General features: G+C 44.7%; 1 protein-coding gene across 2 annotated transcripts in view; it reads left to right on the top strand.

The window, feature by feature from the left end:
* The window catches only part of ARHGEF18 (Rho/Rac guanine nucleotide exchange factor 18), a 45,309-nt gene extending 29,080 nt beyond the window's left edge, over positions 1–16,229 (top strand). For both annotated transcript variants that reach the window (XM_082330949.1, XM_082330948.1), the window contains exons 19-30: positions 484–560; positions 2,802–2,980; positions 3,369–3,460; positions 3,768–3,956; positions 4,630–4,767; positions 5,819–5,940; positions 6,388–6,444; positions 7,127–7,174; positions 7,775–8,242; positions 8,955–9,282; positions 10,981–11,103; positions 11,195–16,229. In XM_082330949.1, the coding sequence (XP_082187075.1) occupies positions 484–560; positions 2,802–2,980; positions 3,369–3,460; positions 3,768–3,956; positions 4,630–4,767; positions 5,819–5,940; positions 6,388–6,444; positions 7,127–7,174; positions 7,775–8,242; positions 8,955–9,282; positions 10,981–11,103; positions 11,195–11,355 (1,982 nt within the window). In that variant the 3' untranslated portion in view covers positions 11,356–16,229. The remainder of the gene's footprint in view (positions 1–483; positions 561–2,801; positions 2,981–3,368; positions 3,461–3,767; positions 3,957–4,629; positions 4,768–5,818; positions 5,941–6,387; positions 6,445–7,126; positions 7,175–7,774; positions 8,243–8,954; positions 9,283–10,980; positions 11,104–11,194) is intronic.
* The last annotated feature ends 3,561 nt before the right edge of the window (positions 16,230–19,790 follow it).

Here is a 19,790-nt window from a genome sequence, read left to right as displayed (position 1 = left end):
TTGTGTCGTGTCAACCCCACGACACCTTGATTCTGCATAATGTCTGTTTTGCCAGGAAATCAAAACGGTGTCCATCAGTGAATATTTTAACAGCTTCATTGCTCAAGTGTTCAAGGAGAAGCTTCAATGGCAGATAAAATGCAGCCAAGAGTAGGTGGTGCCATGAGCGTCTGCAGTTCCAGAAGAATCTGCTGTTGAGGGAGACATCTTCCCTCATGAGTGTTTGAGTCAACGTGTAGGATGCCGACGTAGGTGTTTCCAAGCTTTAAATCAGCTCTGTTTGTATTGTGCTGGTTCTCCATGACTGCAAGCTGTCTGTGGACAACCCAAGTGGAAGGCAGTAGCAGACCCAATATTGCAGATGTTCGTGTGCTATTCCCTGACCCACAGGAAACTGAAGTCAAGTGATTTTTAAGTCTGGACCAGTCTTTCTGCTTTAAAATCTGTTTTGGTTTTTTTTTATTATTTTTTTTTTCTCTATAGATATTCTGGCAGTCCTGTTAACCGATGTACTGTTGCTCTTACAAGAAAAGGACCAAAAATATACGTTTGCATCAGTGGTAGGTATTCTTATTTAATATGTTCACTTAGAGTATTTACGAAAGTGACAGTAACTACAGAAGAAATGCAGTTAGAGATGTTAGATACTTGTTATGGTAGGTTCAGAAGGAAAATTAAGTTAATAAACCAGCCTGCTATTATAGAATCACTTTTTCTGAAGCAGTTCTGGTACTTGTTGAATCCCTCCCACTGTCTCTTAGTGCAAAATTGGATTCTCTTGCATCAGCTGGTTTTGGCTGCCACATCTCCTGTGGTTTTTTGATGCCCTGAGTGTGTTCTGAGGCTCACTGCTTCTCCTTTTCTTGTGCTGTGACTTTCCCTTTCACTGAACTTTGTTAGGCTGCTATTTTATACAAGCCGTATATGTTAAACATGCTATAGAACTGTACTTTGAGAGGCACTTGCAAGTAAGGTCTGCTTCTGTTTGTTCATGTGAAGAGAAAGAATCTTCCATTTCGGTTAGGAACGTGGTAGCCATGGTCATAGTAGCCTAAGATTTACTGGGAGCAGAGAACTTTCCTGAAGTAGACGTAATAAGCACTAAATGCAGCTGTAATTACTGCAGCACTCTCGAACACTCAGTGGATTTGCTTGCTTTTCTAGGGCATTTCCACAGGTATTCTCAGAGCAGCTAATTGTGTACATTTTGTCCTGATCTAGTTCAGTTATGGCTGTAATAGAACCAGTAACAGAGAAACTATTTTATGTAATTGTTTTCTTGGATGTATTTTTTCCCAAGACATTAACATTAGAGCTGAATTCTAATGGCAAAAGCTATTTTGGTGACCTCAGGGCTGTAAAAGCAGCTGCTTTTAACCACCTTATAATGCACAGAACGGGGATGCTTTCACAAATCAGGATGGCTGGAAGTTGTTCCCTCTTGAACAGCATTTGGTGAATCTTTGAACAGTAGTTCATTTTATGACATGGACTCTGATAGAGTAATTCTCCCCTGGTTTCCAAAACGCATCTGAGCTATGAGCAGAAGAGCAAGTTCATAGAGGGGAAGAACATACTGTTAATGTACAGTGTCTCGCCTGTTGTGGCAGTTTTCTGTATGACTGCCGTTGCTTTGAGATGTGAGTGGCTTCCATCAAGGCTAAAACATTGTTCCCAAGAAATAAGAGCGTGCGTACGTGTTCTTAGCCAGTATAGCTGTGCCACTGCAAGTCAGGCCCCGCTTTATATGTCCCCTAGTAACTTTTCTTTTCTGTGAGCACATGACTGTCCCCAGAAGCTGATCTCTGCTACGTGGTGGGTTTTTTTCCCTTCCAGTAACAAATTCTACAGTTACAGACTGATGAACTTTTTGCATCTTTGTATGTATACAGTTCATTTGAAATTTAGATACCACTTTGCCATAGATAAATCAAGCAAGTGAGAGGAGCAAACAGATCTGCTCAGTGATTCTGTTTTTCCAGTGACCTCTGCTCACGGCTTGAATTGCAGTGCAGCTGCTCAGAGAAGTTGGCAAAACGTAGTGTTCCTGATGTCCGTGTCACAGTTCCGTTTTCCCGTCGCCACTCTAGGTTATGCTGTGAAGGTTCAGCACTTACAAAGAGCTGTTTTCTTCTGGGGAGGATCTGTCTAGGCTACATATATTGGACCTGTGCTGTGTGAAGCATAGATAGGTTTTTAGTAACTAATATCCCTCCTGTAAATTTGTTTTCATTGCAAAGACTGACAGCTAATCCAGTTAATCCTTAGTTATACAATACACTATCTGTCACCTTGTTGCATTATTCACAGGGCCTGATGGCACGCTGTAACACCTCTGTGCAATGTTTTTATTTCTTTTGTAGCTAACTTGCCAGTTTAGAACTCCTGACACTTCCTTTTGTTCTCTTCTTTCACTTCACATGTGTCATTAAGGTTTTTTTCTTTTTCAAATTTTGTTTTTGCCTCTTTTTGAGCAAAATCTTTGAACCTGTTCTTGACTTCTGGGACCCAGTGGGAATCCTCAGGTGTTTAAATTGATACATGCTTTACTGTGCAGTCAGGTACCAAGACTTCTTGTTTTTGAAATGTACATTCCTCATTCCATGTTTTGATCTATGGTTGATGAGTAAAAAATGACGATGTCAGAAGTGTCACGTGAAGAGGCCATAGCAATGAAGTTATAGTGTTGCGATGTTACGGCTCATGGTGACCCTGCATAAGCAGCAAGACGGGGAGCTAGGAAGCACAAACCTTAATGAACATTTATAACGTAGTGCAATAAATTATATTTTATTTTACAGGACTCTAAACCACCAGTTATCTCATTGCAAAAGTTGATTGTAAGAGAGGTAGCTAATGAGGAAAAGGCAATGTTCTTAATTAGCGCTTCCTTAGAAGGACCAGAAATGTATGAAATTCACACAGGCTCGAAAGAGGAGAGGAATTCCTGGATGGCACACATCCGCAGAGCCGTAGAAAGGTAAATTATGAGAGAAAGCCGGAGGGCTTGATTTCTTGCTCATCAGTCTTTTCTTCGCAGGACTCGGGTGTAAATTTATCGTAAAAATACATTTGACTATCCCTAAACTTTCTCTGTAAGACTGAAGCATGCAATTCTGTGTTCGTTGGGTAGAACCCATTCAGAACGATGCAGTAAAAACCAGCCACAGATTTTATTCTGCTTTTTTAAAAAATAAACAAAAAATTTGGTTCACTGATGTCAAATGCAACCGGGCTTGGGATAAGGGAGGAAGATTGACGCACAAGATAAACCACATCCTAGGCAAAAGCTTCAGGTTGAATCCCGAGATGGTTTTAAGTTATCTAATGTGCAAATCAAACAGATATCTGTCTCCCCCTTTGTACAGCTGTCCTGATGAAGAAGGAGGAATATTTAATGAACCTGAAGCAGAGAGGAGGCTGGCTGAGGCAAGAGCCGCTAAGTTAAAAGATTTTCAAGGTAATGACTTAGTTATGTATTCCACAAACTGCTTCTCAGCATCGTTTGTGATTTTTGACTGTCTTATTCTATCATCACATGATGTGATCAAGTTTCTCCTTCATAAGTCTTTCAAGGTATTGCAAGATTATTTAGAAATAGTTAAGTAAGTGTAAGAAGCTTTGTATGCTCCATGAGTTTTCCCCTTAACTTAATTATATCTCTGCGTTTGATGCTATGACCATAAAATGAAGAATAATCTTCCAAATTGAACATTGTACTCTGACAGTGATGAGGAAGGCAGAACTGAGTTTGTTTCTTCCTTTAGAGCGTTTGAACATGAAAGATGACCTGATTATGCAAAGTCTAACTGAGAAGCAACAGATTTATCTAGAAATGTCTGAAATGAATGGGTTCGAAGACCATTCCCAAGGATCCCGATCTAGGCTGCTTCTTCGGGGGGATATCTCAGAAAATCTGCAAGGAGAGGCTATTTTGAAGTCTGCAGTGACAGAAGGTAAATGCGATGTGGGACTGTATATGCGTTCTCTGAGATGCAAGGGTGGGGATAAGCACGTAGGATCTAAATACAGATCCTGAAAATCATCCTGTAATAACGTAATACTTTTATGTAACACTGTTCAGACTTCCCTATTCTCACAACCAATCTGCAAGACAGGTAAAGGGCACCTGTGTTTTTAGGCAGGAGGAGGGCACAGGACCTTCTCACAGCTTGGATTTTTTTATTTTTAAGGATCAACGGGTGGAGTCTTAGGATGAGTCTATTCAGATGGGTAACTGAGTGTTCTAATAATACACCAGTCCTGAAATATAATATTATATGAGGGTTATAGATTAAAATAGCCTATCTGAAGATAGTATATTTAGAAAGAAAATAAGGACAAAAATAACTTTTTTATTTTGGAAAAAAACCACCAAACAAACAAAACCACTTAAGGCTTGATAATCTAACTTGCAGTCAAGGAAGAGGTCATCTTTATATGTGCAATACAAAGCCTGTCATAAAGAGCTAGTCATGAAGGAAAATTCATCTGTCCTGCTGGAAATCTTTCAAACTGCCTGCTCTTTTAATGTATTCGATGGTTGACATTTTTTTTTAACTTGTTAGCATGACACACTTGTCTCGCTGCATAGACATGGCTGTTTACATGACATGTTCTCTTTCCTAGCTGAGAATCTCCAGAACCTTATCTTCACTCACTTGGGCAATGGATCCTGTCAGCCTGAAGATGGCTCTGGGTCGGGACTCCCCAGGAGGGCAGAGACCTTTGGAGGATATGACAGTAGTCCCTCAATTTCAAATAAAGGTAAGAAAGGGACCATTGAGCATTCTCCTGAGCTTCTGAGCTCTTTACTGTGTTTCTCTGTACAGAGAATGACATAAGAACAATGAATTAAGTCAGGCTCTGATATAAGGAAGCTTCACCAGGCTCTAAGAGGAGGATAAGAGCAAATTTCTAGCGTGTGGTATTATCATGTTGTGTCTTTTGCTTCTGATACCAACACTAGAGAGCAGAGTAGAGCTCTCTGTTGGTGTTACGCTAAGGGCATTACCTTAACCCATACTTTCTCATTATTATAATTCCACACAGAATTTTAATTTTGTTGAAAAAATAAGCTTGACCTGAAAACCTAGGCAGCTGGATTCAAATTTTCTAGGTTTTATTGTTGAATTATGAAAACTTCTTTCCACTTTTGTATCTGCACGGTCACTGAAGGGTTGTTGAATCCTTAAATAATATAAATTGTCCTTTTGGCACAGATGCTGTATCAGTTAATTAATGAAGTAAGTGGAAATACTAGATAGTATTTATCTCCATTTTTGCTTCATGCATTTATTGAAAAATAAAATGGTGTTTATTCCACTGGTTGTTAATGTCTAGAATTCTTTCTGCTGTCTCTGAAAGGCTATATATATATATCTGTCATGCTACAGGTACTTCATACCGTATGGTTTCCATCTCCCCCTACCTCTTTCCACGCTTACAGTGGTGCTGCTTGGAACAGAATTTTTCTACTAAGGAGTATTCCATGTTATGAGCTTACAACTCTGGTAGCCACAGACGATCATTTTCATGCGTACATTGTGGTGGCTTCACTTAAAATAGTATAACGTAATTTGAACTTACTCTCCCTATTTATCTTAACCCAGTCTCCTCAAGTTTTTATACTTTTCTGAGCAGTCCTACTCGTCACTGTTGTCTGCTCTTCCACTTCGAATCGGCGTGGATAAGCCATGCGGTTGCATATTGGTTCGGACTTCAAAGTCACCATTTTTTTTCTGCTTGCTCTGTTGTGCAGTGAGTTTTCACAGGCCCTGTGCTGGTGTGAGCTACTCACACTCCACTCTTCTTTCAGGTGGTAGTTTTAGGAGGAACAGCAGTGGTGACCAGCGACAGTGGAACTGGAGAGGCCCTGCAGGAAGTTCAGATGTGCAACTCCAGGACGGCCCTTCTGATGCAGAAGAAGGATCTCAAACTGTATGTTGGGCTTATGCATGATTTAAATGCATTTCCTCATGTTCCTCTTCATAACAGCAGTGCAAAATAAATCTCGCAGTTCAAAGTCGTAATAGCTGGTAGGGCTAGACTGTAACAGAGTTCGGTCTGTCAAATTACTAGACTCTATTAAGGATGTTTTGTGGGGCGAGTTGATAGCTTAGCGCTCGAGAGGCATGATAATTTGGTTTTATATTTCTTCATTTGATGCCGTACCATTAACACTAGCTTTAATCCCCACACATCTGTTTCAGCGTGGCCTCTGATTTAAGTATTTTTGATATGTGTCCTTCATTGTATGGGAGCAATCTCTGCCCCGGCAGTAAACGCTGTTCCCTAAAGAGATGAACCCTTCCAACTTGGTCTGGCAGCGCTACCAAAGCCCAACAAGTGTCTCTAGCAAAAACGTTGGTTTTGTCTTTTTTACAGAGCAATGTAACAAGGCTGGATGACAGCAGCGGTTGTCAGCCCACCATAGAGTCTCAGGTATGTTGCTCCTGCTGGTAAGAAATCTAGTGGCAAATAGCCCTATTATAATCATAGCATGCAAAACCAAACCAAACAAACAAAAAAAACCCACCAAAAAACTCAGTATTTTAGTGTCTGTGGAACCACAAGCACATTAACAGCCTGTACCTTATGACTCTAACGCATTACGAATGCAGACATGAAAGTCCTGTTAGAAAACAAAGATGGGTTCTGGGTGCATAGACACGTGTTTCAAAGAGCTGGCTAACTACTTTTCCTGCATCTTTGGAGGGATTGCATGTTCTCAGCTCACTGACAGAACTTGTCTCTGAATCTCCCGTGAGTGCTATAGCTGTGTAGTGATTCAGTGCTGGAGCATGGGAGGAAGTGATCGTTAAATAGCTGACGTGAAGAAGGCTGATGATGAAGATTGCTCCCTGGAATCCCAGTGAGATTTGCTGGGCACTGATTTACATCTGTGCAAGGACTAATGCACTGAAATGCATTGTGCCTGCGTATTGCTCTACTGGCCATTACTGTGTTAGAGTACTCTTGTAGCTGGGATTCCATTGTGTGTGGTTTTGTGCAGATGCTGTTGATTGTGTTCACTGTTTTAAAAAAAAAAAAAAAAAAAGTTTAAGGCATCAAAAGAGCTGTGTTCAAGTGTCTAATGTCTTTTTTTCCCTCCCCTTCTCTTCAGCTTGTCCAAAGGATACAAACGCTGTTACAGTTGCTCTTCAGTCTTCAGGTAAACCACTATTTACTATCCAAGAGGTTTGTTAGGCGTTAAATGTAATAAAATTTATGCAGGCGTGGAGAGGAGTTACCTTGAAAATATCCCCTAAAGCTAGAGCGAAGTGCAGAATTTAAGACCTGAGACTCAAGGAAACAAACACGGTGTCTGGTATTTTGAAGGAAGTGTTAGATCTGTTGTCTTAAGTAATTGTTTCCTTTTTCCTGCTCATTTAAATGCAATTCTTTTGCTGCTTTGAGCTCTGCCTGCTCTCCGTGCTCATTTCCTCTTAAAATTGTTGTTGATATACACGTATGTATGTATTAGTTGTTTTTACTGTAACCTTGTAATCAGCAATATTTTGGCTGATTGGATTCAGAGTAATAATTCTAGGTGCAAGAAGTGTTAATTTTGACATATGTAAGCATAACTTATTTGCTTAGCCATCTTTAGCATCGTGTCAGTCATGATGGGCTGTACAAGCTGGAAGTTAGATCTGCTCTTGAAGGCAAAAGTCTCTGTGATCTAATCTGGTAGATGCTGTCGTCTTTTGTTTAGCTGTGCGTGTTTTTTGAACCCGTGTGCCTTATGCTGAACTTCTTATTTCCCCTCCAGGCAGTTATCTCTCAGCAGGACAGCTACATTGAGATGCAACGAGCCAGCATGGTAGACCGGGAGAGGCAATACCGGCCGCAGTCTACGCGAGGCGATCTGCTGCTAGAGCAGGAGAAACAGCGGAACTTTGAAAAACAGAGAGAAGAACTGATGAATGTACAGAAACTTCAGAGCCAGCTGAAGCTGGAGCAGCAGCGCCTGGAACGGGAAAGGAGTCGGCAGCAGAGGGAATTTGAAAGCACAGAAGCCCGGCTGCAGGAGCGTGAGGAGGAGACTCGGCAGCTGAGAGGGAAGTTGAATCAGGAGAGGGAAGAACTCGAGAGGCAGCGAGAGGCCTATCAGCATGACCTAGAGAGGCTGCGGGAGGCTCAGAGAGCAGTCGAGAAAGAGAAGGAGCGTCTAGATCAGCTACGGAAGCTGAAGAAGCAGAACACAGTGTCAGGCACGTTCTCCCCAGAAATGGGACAGGTGAGGAACTCATTTTCTTGGAGTTTTATTTCTGTTAACCTGCTTGCCTGTGATTGAAGGCTGCCCTTTTTGCAGCACTAACCCATGTTCGCTTTTAGGCTCCTTGAGCCGTCATCTGAAATAGCTGGTGATGGCTCCTGTCAGAGAGATCAGAGCTTGGCAGTTCCCCAGTGTCTGTGAAATTACACCTAGACATTTGGTAATGAGAATATTTTTTAAAAAGATAGAAATGGAGAATAAGCTATTTTTGAACGTGGCTGAGGATTTTTATTTTTTTTAATACAGGAACTGCCCTATTGCAGGCAGGTGATTGCAGAAGGGGTGCTACATTGGTAGCATTTTGTACAGTTGATTTCTAAAAACACTTCTTATGTTTCAAAATGTGAATTTTGGGGTCTGGTTAAATTGGCTCATTTGTTACTGACTGAAAGTCCTGCTTTCTCTCCATCCTATCCTCACCTAGCATGGTCTGCTCTTGCATTCCTTTGCTAGGTGCGATATTAAGCAGCCTGGAGCTGCTGAGGTTCTTTTCGGTGTTCAAGGACTTGCAATCTTGCCCTTCCTTCTGTTTGCCAGCGTGCTTTCGGCTTCGTCTAACCTGTTCTGTTTTTCACTAGGAAGTGCTTTATGTTCTCAGGGCTGAGGGTGGTCTCGTTGTATCCGAGAGGGTGAAAATACCCATTTGACTTAGAATGCCTTTTTCCTCACGTAGAACCAGATGCTAAGTCATTCTGTTAGCTTCAATGGAGAAGGGGTGGAACCATCTCCACCCGTCTTGAAAACCTCTGTGAGAGCGAGCGTCTCTGGGATGGATTACCTGGAACGGCCAGACTTGGCTCGTAGGGACAGTACCACCCTGGAGAATCGCCCGGTGCTTGCGCTGAAGAATGAAGTGCCAATTCATCTCCTGAGCGCAACTAATCAGATTCAGAAACCAGCTGCAGTCCAGCAGCAGATCCCTACTAAGCTGGCCACTTTTACAAAAGGAAGCAAAGAGAAAGGTGGGAAGAACAAAGCATCTCATAGGACAGACAGTTCAGGTAAGTATTTAAACGTGGTTCTGATCTCTGCCAGCATCGCAGGGAGACAGAACGCTGTAGTTTAAACCTCTGGCTACCCGTGTGGAACCCAAAGATTAATATGCTACAACTTGCTAGTGTGCTTACTGCAGTTAGCAGGCTCTTAAAATCCTTAAGTTAGGAGTTATACGTGTATACTATTTAAATTGGAAGTACAGCCCAAAGGGATAAGGTTGAAAATGGAGTAATCCAACAGGAGAGAATGATGGTAAGAGTTTGTAAACGTGGATGTAAAATCTTCCTGCCTAACTGTGGTGTTAAAGGGAAATAGCAAATATTTTGCTGGTTCTGCATGAGTGAAATGTTTTGAGGCTGGCTTAACCTTTTTTCACTATCTGCCCAGAGTTGTAATGACATTGAATGCCATGCCTTTCTTAGCACCAGTCAGTCGTTAAATACAGATTTCCAGGCCAGAATTGAGATGTTGTAGAGTTGAAAGGGGCTAGTTTTGTCAGAAATAGAAGCAAGTAAAAATACAGTCACCCTGTCACGGTGTAATTTCTGCTGCTAACTGCTGGGTACTAAAGCAGTGATCTTTGCCAATGAGAGACGCAGTAAAAACCACTTTTTCTCTACCGCTTAAAATAGCCTCACTGCCAGCTTAGGAGGATGGCCTATAATTTTAAGTTACAAAATTATTTTTTTAGCTTTGTATAGGATTCAGACTTGGCAAGCTTACCCCTCACTTGGGCCTACACTACTATAGCGGACTCAGGGCCAAAGCTGTCTAGGGAGGGGAGGAGGAAAGTCTTCTGCACGTTGTAGAAACGTCTGTCTCTGTTGCGCCTAAAGTTTAGTCCAATTACAAACTTGCTTATGTTTTTGCACATAAATGAAGCCTAATATCCTCTTACCCTGAATACCAAATGCTGGTAAATGGGAAAATAAAGCTCTAATACCACATCTCCCCAACTTTATTTTTTAATAGCTCTTACATAATGATCTCCACAGTGGAAATGTACTTAATGGTGTTTTTCTAGAATTTATGTGTAAGGTATGAAACACAAATATATTGGTCTCTGTTCTCCCATAAGCATTAGTGGGATGCATGCTTGTTATCCCCATATGTAGATCTTAGATGAAATGGAACAAGACTTTCTGTACCAGAGGCAAAATACTGTGCATTGAATTTGGGTTTTGTGACGTGTAAGGAATGTGCACCGAGAGGAGTTCTTTGGATGCAGAGTAACCGTTTCATGAATTGCTTTTATTGTTGAAATTAAGAAACTGGCAGGCCATAAGACCAGAATCAACGTACTCTGCTGCTGAGCAGCTGTGAGACAGATGGAGAGCAGAGACAAAAGTTCATCACAGTTCTGCATGTGTGAAGTAGCACAAATAGCCCCTGCTATTTGAATGCTAAGGACAAAGATTTTTTTCACTACTGTGCTTTATAATACTAGGTTTTAAATCTGTGGTTCTCGGGGTCTGCTAGTAACTGAATTAGAAGTCCTCAAGGAAGAGGAGAGAGAAAGTATTCACGGACTAAACAGCTGAAGAGAAACTTTAAGTAACTTGCAACAGAAGCGCCAGCTCTTTGTGGTATAGCAGCGTCCTGGGATATGCAGAGGTGTCAGGACAGCGGGCCCCGGCATGAAATAGTGAAATTTGTGAAGTACTGCTAGCCTCAAATACTAATTTGTAAAATATTTTCTTTAGCATCTGTTGATCAGAAGCAGCTACTTCCCCCCAGGCTTGTTGGACGAGAGGAGGGTGTCCTGAGAGGCAGACGATCCGCAAGTCCAGTCCTCCCAAGCAGCCAGACCACTGCATTCCAGCCAGGTATGTCCTGACCAACTTGCATCTCCATGGAAATGCATCAGACTCTCTGTGCAGTGTCATGAATATGTCTTCTTCCATTTTTTTTCTATAGAATTGTATGGCCCTACAGATGCTCAGCCAGAAGCACTTTCATCTGCCTCAGCGAACCTATTCAAGCCCAATAACGTTCACGTTCAGACCCCGGTGACCTCTCAGCCGAATCTGTTAAATGTGCAAGATGATACCAGCAAAGAAGATGTAATTTTCTTCTAATTGTTTCCATTTGAAGATTCATCTTCTGACATTCTGTTTCAAGAACTCAGGCCCCAGTGTGCAACGTGACAGAGACCTGACGTGGATGTCTTTTTTCGTCCCTGCCCCGTTACTGCTAGCAAGCACCAGACCAGGATTACCGTTCTACTTTGTTGGCTTCTCTGCCAGCAGCTCAGAATGAGGACACAGTAGTAACAATTTGCTTTTAAATTCTCCAAACACGGAAATGTATTGACACATGGCATGGGTATATAAATTCAGAGCATATTAAAATACTGCCATTTATTGTAATTTGCTCTTTTTGGAGAATGTACGCTCTTTATGGGCACCATCTTGTAAGTTGTTATAGTTAATGTTGAACCGCCCAGATTTTTATGTAAAAAGTTTTAGTAGTAGGCCCCAAAATGGCTGCGAATTTTTAAATCCGTTTTCACAGGTACATGGTCAGTAATGGATTATGCTAACACGTGTTGATAACTAGTTGACTAGCAAGCCAGTCTCCTTACAGCCAGGCGTGACAGACGTTGTCATACCCGCTCAGCGGAGCCAGACTAGCGTCTCTGTTTCTTTCGTGAATTCAGTGGAGCACATGCTCAGCGGCCGGGTACGGTGGAAGAGCGAAGGTAAGCTTCTTAACAGAGTCTTCGTGGGTCAGGAGCTCTACCTGCTTGTGGATGAGAAGGGCTGGACGTGCGAGAATATACAACGGTAATGAAGAGCTGGACTAAACGCACATTTCATTGGCCATCAGCTTGCACGGAGATACCTGTCTCCTTGGAGACGTTGGGTAGCTCTCCATGTGAGCGAGAGCGGTACAGGTTCCCGAGCAAAACTCGTGAGTTGGTTCAGAATGAACTTAGAGACTTGGATTTTGTTCTCTGCTGAAGACATGTATAAGAAGCGTTTGAATGCAGTAATTTATTGTCTTGTTTAATCCTGAGTTTTCTGCATCTCTTGTTTGTCTGTTAACTTGTTGGGACTTTACTCCAAGTACCAGAAGATATCAAAGCTGCTGTTACTGCAGAGACTTCTCTGCAGCACTCTGTTAGGAATGAAGGGAATAAGAACTGTTTGGTTTTAAAATTAAAAAAAAAAAAAAAAAAAAAAACCTCTTAGCTAAACCTGTGTTGGTTTAGCTGCTTACAGCTAAACCAGCTTTGATACCTCTTGTTAAATGGGTCAGTTCTTAATCATGGAATGGTGATGACATTAAGTGTTCTGCTCAAAAGGCATTATTTCCCTTTGTAGTAATTTGCACAGTCATTTTGTTGTATTCTATTACTTCACTCTGTATCTCAGCTCTTTATTACGCACATCACCTAAGGATGTGCATTCCAGTATGTGTTGAATGTAACCGGTCAGCTATATTGTGCACAGGAGAGATTGTTTAGAGGGTATTATTACAGAATTAAAGAAATCAGTATCTCGGAGCTTAAAAACTTGGGTTAATACCTTTCAGAACATGATTGATAATAGGTTTTTTCCATGTCTTTAACCCTGGTTTAAAGTGATTTTTAGCACCGATGGATGGAGTGCCAGGTGAGTTCTCCATCCGGTCGCATGGCAATGGCATCGAATGGCAATTTGTCACTCTCTTCAGATCATTGCTGTCTCAGTGGTTAGGCCCTACGTGACGTTGGTAACGTTCTTTGAGGCTGTAACTTCACCTTGCTTGACAGTTTTAAAATTCTTTGAGTAGTTACAGTGCAAGAAACATAACTTTTCAGCAGAAAATACAGAGTTTATTTTCAAGTGGTGATAATTTGGGTTATTGTCTCCAGACGAGAAATTGAAAAATCCAAATTTACTGGTCAGTGTGAGAGGGAAAAGATAAGCTACAAAATACTGAATTGATCTTAGGGAGCAAGCACTCCTTGCTGTAACAATTGTTGGATTTAAGGGTCTTTTTCTTTGCTAAGCGATACTGGTATAAGCCTGAAGCAGTGGCACTGAGCTCGATGAGAGGAAGCTCCAAACCGTCTGGCTTGTTACCAGACCGGTGATGCTGCCCACCCGCCACCACCTTGTTAGTATGAAATTGGACGCAGTTCACTGTAGCACCCAAGGACTGCTTGGTAAATCGGCAGCGCTGCAGAACTTAGATCATCAGTGGCTAGATTTGCAGAAAACAGCCTGGGGAAGACAGTGATTTTTGCATTGTGATACGACGTTGATGATGGTTAGAACACAGTTCTACCCTATATTCATTTTTTACATTAATTTTAAGAGTTCCCCTCCATTCTAACCTAGCTTTTAGGAATGCAACTTCCGATCAAGCTGGCATGTGAGATCCAGCCGCTCCGTAGGACTGATTTTTTCAATCGGCTGATGTGGAGTCTCCAGTCATCTCTGATACCGGTGTGATTTCTCTGTCAACATCCAGCGAAGCAGCAAGAACGCACAGTACGCTCTCTCCTTCGTGCTGTGGTTTGGGCCACTCCTAGTGAAAACTCTATGCCCCCATTGCCTTAAATTACCAGGTTTTTAGGAGTTTTAGCCTAAAGCTAAGTTGCATCAGTGGAATAAACCACCTCAACCAAAGAGGGATGTCTCTGGGTATTTGACAACAATTTTTGGCAACATTTATTTGGTGTAATTTTGTGCCTGTCCTAAAGTGGTGTTCTGTGGACTGAAGGCGTTTCTTTGTCTGCTTTCTTCTGTGCAGTGAATGAACTCGGCTATAGAACAGTGACACATGGAAAATAAAGTCTGCAGTGAGGTCTCCCTTTCTTTTAACGTTTTACCTCAAACATAACTGTTTTAATCCTTGTTGTCAGCAGTGCTTTGAATAAGTTCTGGCTGTTAGCAAATGGGCTGTCACAGGCCAGGCTGTTGGTTCAGCACCCCAAAAGCTCCTTGGAATGTGGGTCTTCAGTCTGTAACTGAGAAATCACCCTAAAAGTCACTGTCTGTCCTCAAGACACGTGTCTAGCTGCAGCTAGCTTTCTGGAAACCGTTTTCACCTTGAGCAGAGACCACGTCTCCTTTCACTGGGGTGCAAATCGTTTAAGTGCCATACTGGTATTCGCGGGGCTTCCTCTTCAGTACCGTACCCGGCGGGAGGAGGCTCTGGGAGCAGCAGACGCTGCGATGCCTCCGTGCTGGCGCGGAGGGTGCTGTACCGGGCTGTGGTACCGTGACTTGTGGAAGGCTGAGGGAAGGAAGGGGAAGATTTTTCTTTAAATGAATAATGGGCCATCTCTTCACTTCTGCAAAACTGAAGCTGTGAAATTGTTATCGCTCCAGTTGAGTGAACTCGTTTTGGGCTCTTTACTCGAATCTCGTTCCTAGAAAAATGACTCTTCTAGGCAAATTGGATTGCAAAATACTGCTGTGTCCTGGGCTAAGTAACCCGCTATCGATTCTGAGTAACATCCGTTCCATTTGACTTTTTGATTACTTCAGATAAAAGTTTCCCTTTAAGCGATATCTGAGGATTAGACAGTTCAAAACTCTGTGCCTCCCAGGTGCTTTTGGGCTTCGTTCTGAGCCGGGGCGTGGAGGAAATCGCAGCAGGAGCTTTGACCTGCCGCCGCCTTTGCTTTGTGTCACAGCCTTAAAGTTATCGTCCTGGTCGTCTTTACTGTTGTGATGTTGCAATGTAGAGGCTGTTTCTGTGGGTCTGATTTTCAATTTTAACTCTGGTGTAAAGGATGCTTCCTCTCCCCATTCGGTCTGCGCTCGTTTTGTATTCCAGGCGGAAGATCCCTCCACGCTCACTAGTACCGAGCGCGTCTGCCCTGCGTGTAAATGCTTTCCTAGTTTTTAACTGTGCTGTTTGTGGATTGTAGTTGTGGCGTGTCCCACAAATTGAGAGCGCTAATCATTTCCCAACGTGAGGCAGAAGAATTGGTATTTCTAGAGATGCTTGCTCGTCGAGGTAATAGCATTGCAAAGGTAGGAGTCATTCTAAATAACTTGCGGACAGTTTTGTCTTTCTGAGTAATAGTCAGACGATCCCGCGTACGTGGAACTTGGTGTTTGTCATTTGCATTTACAATGGAAGTTAAACTAGGGAAGGGTTAAAAAATACGTATTTTGTTTCCCTTCGACTTTCAACTCTGCAGAAGAGGAGCTACGGCTCCCCGGTGCTGCGCAGTGGAGTCCGTGTGCTGTGCCCCCGTGCGAGGGGGTGTGGAGCGTTTTGTCGTCTTCCCCAGCAGTTCTCGCATTTACAAGAAAAAGATCTCCTCGACGCCGGGTTACGCGTGTGCTGTCCTCGCCTGACCTCGCCCAACAGGCCAAAGAAAAGCCTTTTCCCTGCGCTCTCTTTCGAGGCCAAGACCCAACACCTTCGTAACCACTCTTTATCCTTTACCGTCAGCACGTTATTCATCAAACACCATTTGTGTGAGCTCCGGTTCGTACCATTTGTGCCATGTTTATAAATCAGTTTTTTATATTTTTGTACTGAAAGAAATTGGAGCACTTTAGAAAAGTTTATTTCAAATTCCATTTCTGTGTGTACCTGGAAGGAAACCTCTCGTGACAGTAGGTCCTGTTGGCGTAACTGCGTGCATCTCGCTCAGAGCTGTGAACTCTCTCGATGCTCTTCAGTCTTAGGTCTGGTTTCTAGGCCCACCTTGCACTGTAAAGATTTAGTAAATAATCATGGTCCGTGGTTCAATTGACCATTTTGTTGGGGAAGTGTTCGGGTTTGGTTTTTGTTAGGGTGTAAACATTGTAAATAATTCCTTTACTGTTGATACTGCAGTAGCAGCATCTTTGTAGTCCTTATTTTATTTGTAAAGTTGATGGTTAAATGTTAATATTCTGTTGAATTGTGCACTCTCGATTAACTGTAAACTTGATCTTAGCACACCAAATGATGATTTTTACAATGATTGCAATGTTTCTCCACTGAAGGATTTCAGAGCTGCAATAGGACTGAAACCAACTTCTAGCAATAAAAAAAAGCATTTAAAAACTGACTGCCTTAATATATGTATATACACAATTATTTATTATTTTCTATTTGAACCAAGACCAAAGCAGCAGCCTCTTGTCACGTGCTTCTCCTTTTCCACCCTGGACAGAAATAATGTGCCGTACGAACGAAACGCTGACGGTTTTCCGAAGGAGAGGACGGAGCGTGGGAGGCGTGAAGCGGCGGCCGGTGATAGCTGCGGAGCCTGCCGGTGAGGTGAGCGCCCCGGGAAAGAACCAGCCGGTCCCAAAGCGTCCGAACTCGGCACGCTAGTGAGAGCGCCAGCTTCGCAAAGTTGCTTCTGTTAGCCCGTCGGTGCTTCGCGTGGTGCCCGTCCGAGGCATGCCTGGCTCTGTCCCAGGCAGTATCGGTTCCCATTTGGAACAGGGAGAACAAAAATAGAAACTCTCTCCCTTGTGCTGGTGCCAAGTTGGCAGCGCTCGCTCCCAGCACCATCCCATAGCCTCTGGCTGGCGTGGCACCTGCCCAGCTCCGCAGTCAGCAAGTTGTGTTTCCTGGTAAAATCCCCACGTGTGGCATCCTGGCAGGCTAGCCCGAAAGCTGTAACCTCAAATAGGTTCTAGAAATCAGAACAGATGCAAAACTGGGGAGAGAGTGGGAGAACTGGGACTCGGATCGGTGCTCTCAAAGGAAGAGGTATGATTTTTATCATCAAATTCCTGCGCCGTAGCCAGCGTTGGGGAAAACCCTCAGCCGGCTGGGGATGTGCCGGTGCCGGCGGCCCAGCCTGGGAAGCGCTGGGCGCAGCGATGAGCCGCTGCGTATCGCAGCGTCCTTGGGGGACCCGGCTCCTTCGCGGACGGAGCCAGCAGAACGCAGCCGGCGCTTTTCAGCCTCTGAAGCGCGGTTGACACCTGGGTTGCGGCACAAACTAGAACTCCACGGGAAAAACACAAGTTTTTCTCCTTTTCCAACGTATGCAAATACTCAAACCCTCCCAGGCACCCCAGTGTTTAAAATACGACTTGATCCTTATGGGAAGTAACAGGCTGATGTGTTAGCGAATGACATTTTCAAGTGTGTGTGTTTAAGCTTTGGCTTGCGTTTCCTTGAGGAGAAAATTTCTTACGTCGGCTTCCGCTCCGTTGGGCTCCCAGGGAGCGGAGCCGCCGCGGCCGCTGGAGGTCACTGCCTCCGTGCGCTTTCCCACCTCGCCGTCCCAGAGCAAGGCGAGTAACTTCAGCTCCATTTCTCGCTATTTTTCAGCAGCCAGAAATGGAATCCAAGTGATTTCGTGGGGGAGAGCTGAGAGGGACAGCCTAGGACAGAAATTACGAGGAGCTGAGCCCCCAGAGCAGTGGGTTTAATTTTTATTTTCTAATTGCACCGTGCTCCCCTGCAGCCATAACCGTGTGTCAGGCCAGCGGGATTCGTGTCCGGAAAGACAGAAGAGCCTGGATCGGGGAGACCCAGGGATAACGTGGCCGAGGGGGATCCCTGCAACACCGATTCCCGCTGGGAATCGCCCGGCCGCAGCAGCCCAGAGCTCCGCAGGGGCAAGCTGAAATCTTGGGCAGAATTTGCATCTGTCAGAAGCCTGGTGCTGCTGCAGCCGTGGGCGTTCAAACGAGCGCGGGCGTTTCTGTGTTACGCTTCAGTTCTTGCCGCGACGACGGCAGGGTAGCCGATCCTTTGGTGACTGCAAGCGCCTTGCCTGGCAGGATCGCCGATAACGCCGTCGCTCCTCTCTGAGCCACGTTTTTCACAAGAAGGGTGTGATTTCAGGAGAGGGTGTGATTTCAGGAGAGGGTGTGATTTCAGGACGGATGGCGGTGGCTTCAGAGCTGTTTAACTTGCTCATACCAGTATTCAGCAGCTCCGCCCTGCCTTGTCTCCCTTTAAAATCTGTAGCTAATTAACCCGAAACCCAAACCACATTCTTTCTCTTTGGATGAATCATTCTGAGGCCAGAGGCAATGACCAGCTTTATGCTAAACCTTCCTCTTTCATGTGGGTGAGACTCAGCTGATGGTTCCCATACACGCATCTGAGATTCGTTGGCAAGCCAGATGCTTGAGGAGGAACCCGCACAAGGATATTGGCCCCGCAGTGGGCTCCGACAGTGGGAATGTGCTGGTTTCTGCCTTTCCCTTTCCTCACCCCTGTGACTCAAACCCAGTTTTAATTTCTCGTCCCAGCGACGGGGCCAGCCCGAGGCTCGGCAGACGAGGGACGCGGGGCCTGGCCTTGTGTGGTGCCTACGTTGTTTGCTGCTTCTGGGCCCACAGGGTCTGGCAGGGGCTAAAAGCCGAACCCTCTCAGAGCTGGCAGTGCTGGAGCGTGCGACGCACGGTGCCTGGCTCTGGGGCAGCGTCGCACGCACGGGAGGCTCAAACACGGCCGGGAAGGCTTTGTTACGGGGCTCCGTGTACGCAGGAGCATGAAAATCCTCGCTGAGCAGCACAATGGAGATGTGCCTTTCGCTGTACGGGGCACGGCGTGTTGCTGGACCTGAAGTTATCCCCGATGACCGCATGTGATATGCGAATTTTCAGGGGATTTCAGACGGGTGGATGTGTAATGTCCTCCTTCCCCTTCTAGAACATTTGAAGTCACGGACAAAACCCCACTCCGTGTCGTTAGTGCTTTGCTTTTCCTGGGCTGCCACGGATTGTCGTTGTAGCGGCAGCGCGCGCTCCAGTTCCTTGCTAGATGCGTGGTGGGTGCGCTGCAGAACGTCTGTATGATCCATACCCAATCCTAGCCAGAAAAAGGGAATTTCTCAGTTACTGCTGTGCTGGTTTTGGGGTTGTTTGTTTTTTTTTTTTTTCTGCAATTAACAGCACTGGCCATCCACAGCGGAGAAGGGAGAAAGGCTGCGTGCTGCCTTGGCACGCTGGCAGCAGGGGCTGCGGGGCAGAACGCAGCTGCGAACGCAAGCCGCAGTGTGTTTCACTTAAAATCAACGCTGGCTGCGCATCGCGGGGCCAGGAGGGAGGTGGGTCGGTCTGACGCCGTATTTCGCTGGCTGCGGTGGTTTGTAGGCTTTGTGTGAGAAGCGGAACGTCGCGTGGGAGAGCGGTGTCACGCTGAGAGCGTTTGGGCTTTGAGCCCAGTGATGCCCGTGCGTGTGGCCTCTTCCAGATGTGGTTGCGGGCTGGGGTCTAACTCCTGCAGCTGGAGGGGTGCAGCCACAAAGCGGGGTTTGGGCTAGGAGGAGAGGCCTAGGTTTGAGCCATGTTGAGATTCTAAATGAATTCTATTAATTCGGGAGGATTTCTGTCCCAGATAGCCAAATTAACCCCTAAACCAAATTCACCTGCAGCCCAGTTGGCCTAAATCTTCTGGCCCCGGCATTGAAGTAGCGATTGGATCAATGCATGGAAATGTCAAACTGGGAGAACAGGTCTGCTGGGACGTAGTCAAGCCTGGGAGAGAAAAAGGTGTCTAGTTTTGCCCAGGGGTGCTCCCCGCTGCGCTGGGAGCTGGCTCCTGCCAGAGGAGGTGGAGCTGGAGGGACAGCGCAGGGCTTTCTGCCAGAGGAAGG

The sequence above is a fragment of the Platalea leucorodia genome (genome assembly GCF_965183815.1).
Source record: "Platalea leucorodia genome assembly, chromosome: 21".
Lineage (NCBI taxonomy): Eukaryota > Metazoa > Chordata > Aves > Pelecaniformes > Threskiornithidae > Platalea > Platalea leucorodia.
Note: the sequence above shows the minus strand (reverse complement) of the source record. Positions and strands in the feature narration are given on the sequence as shown.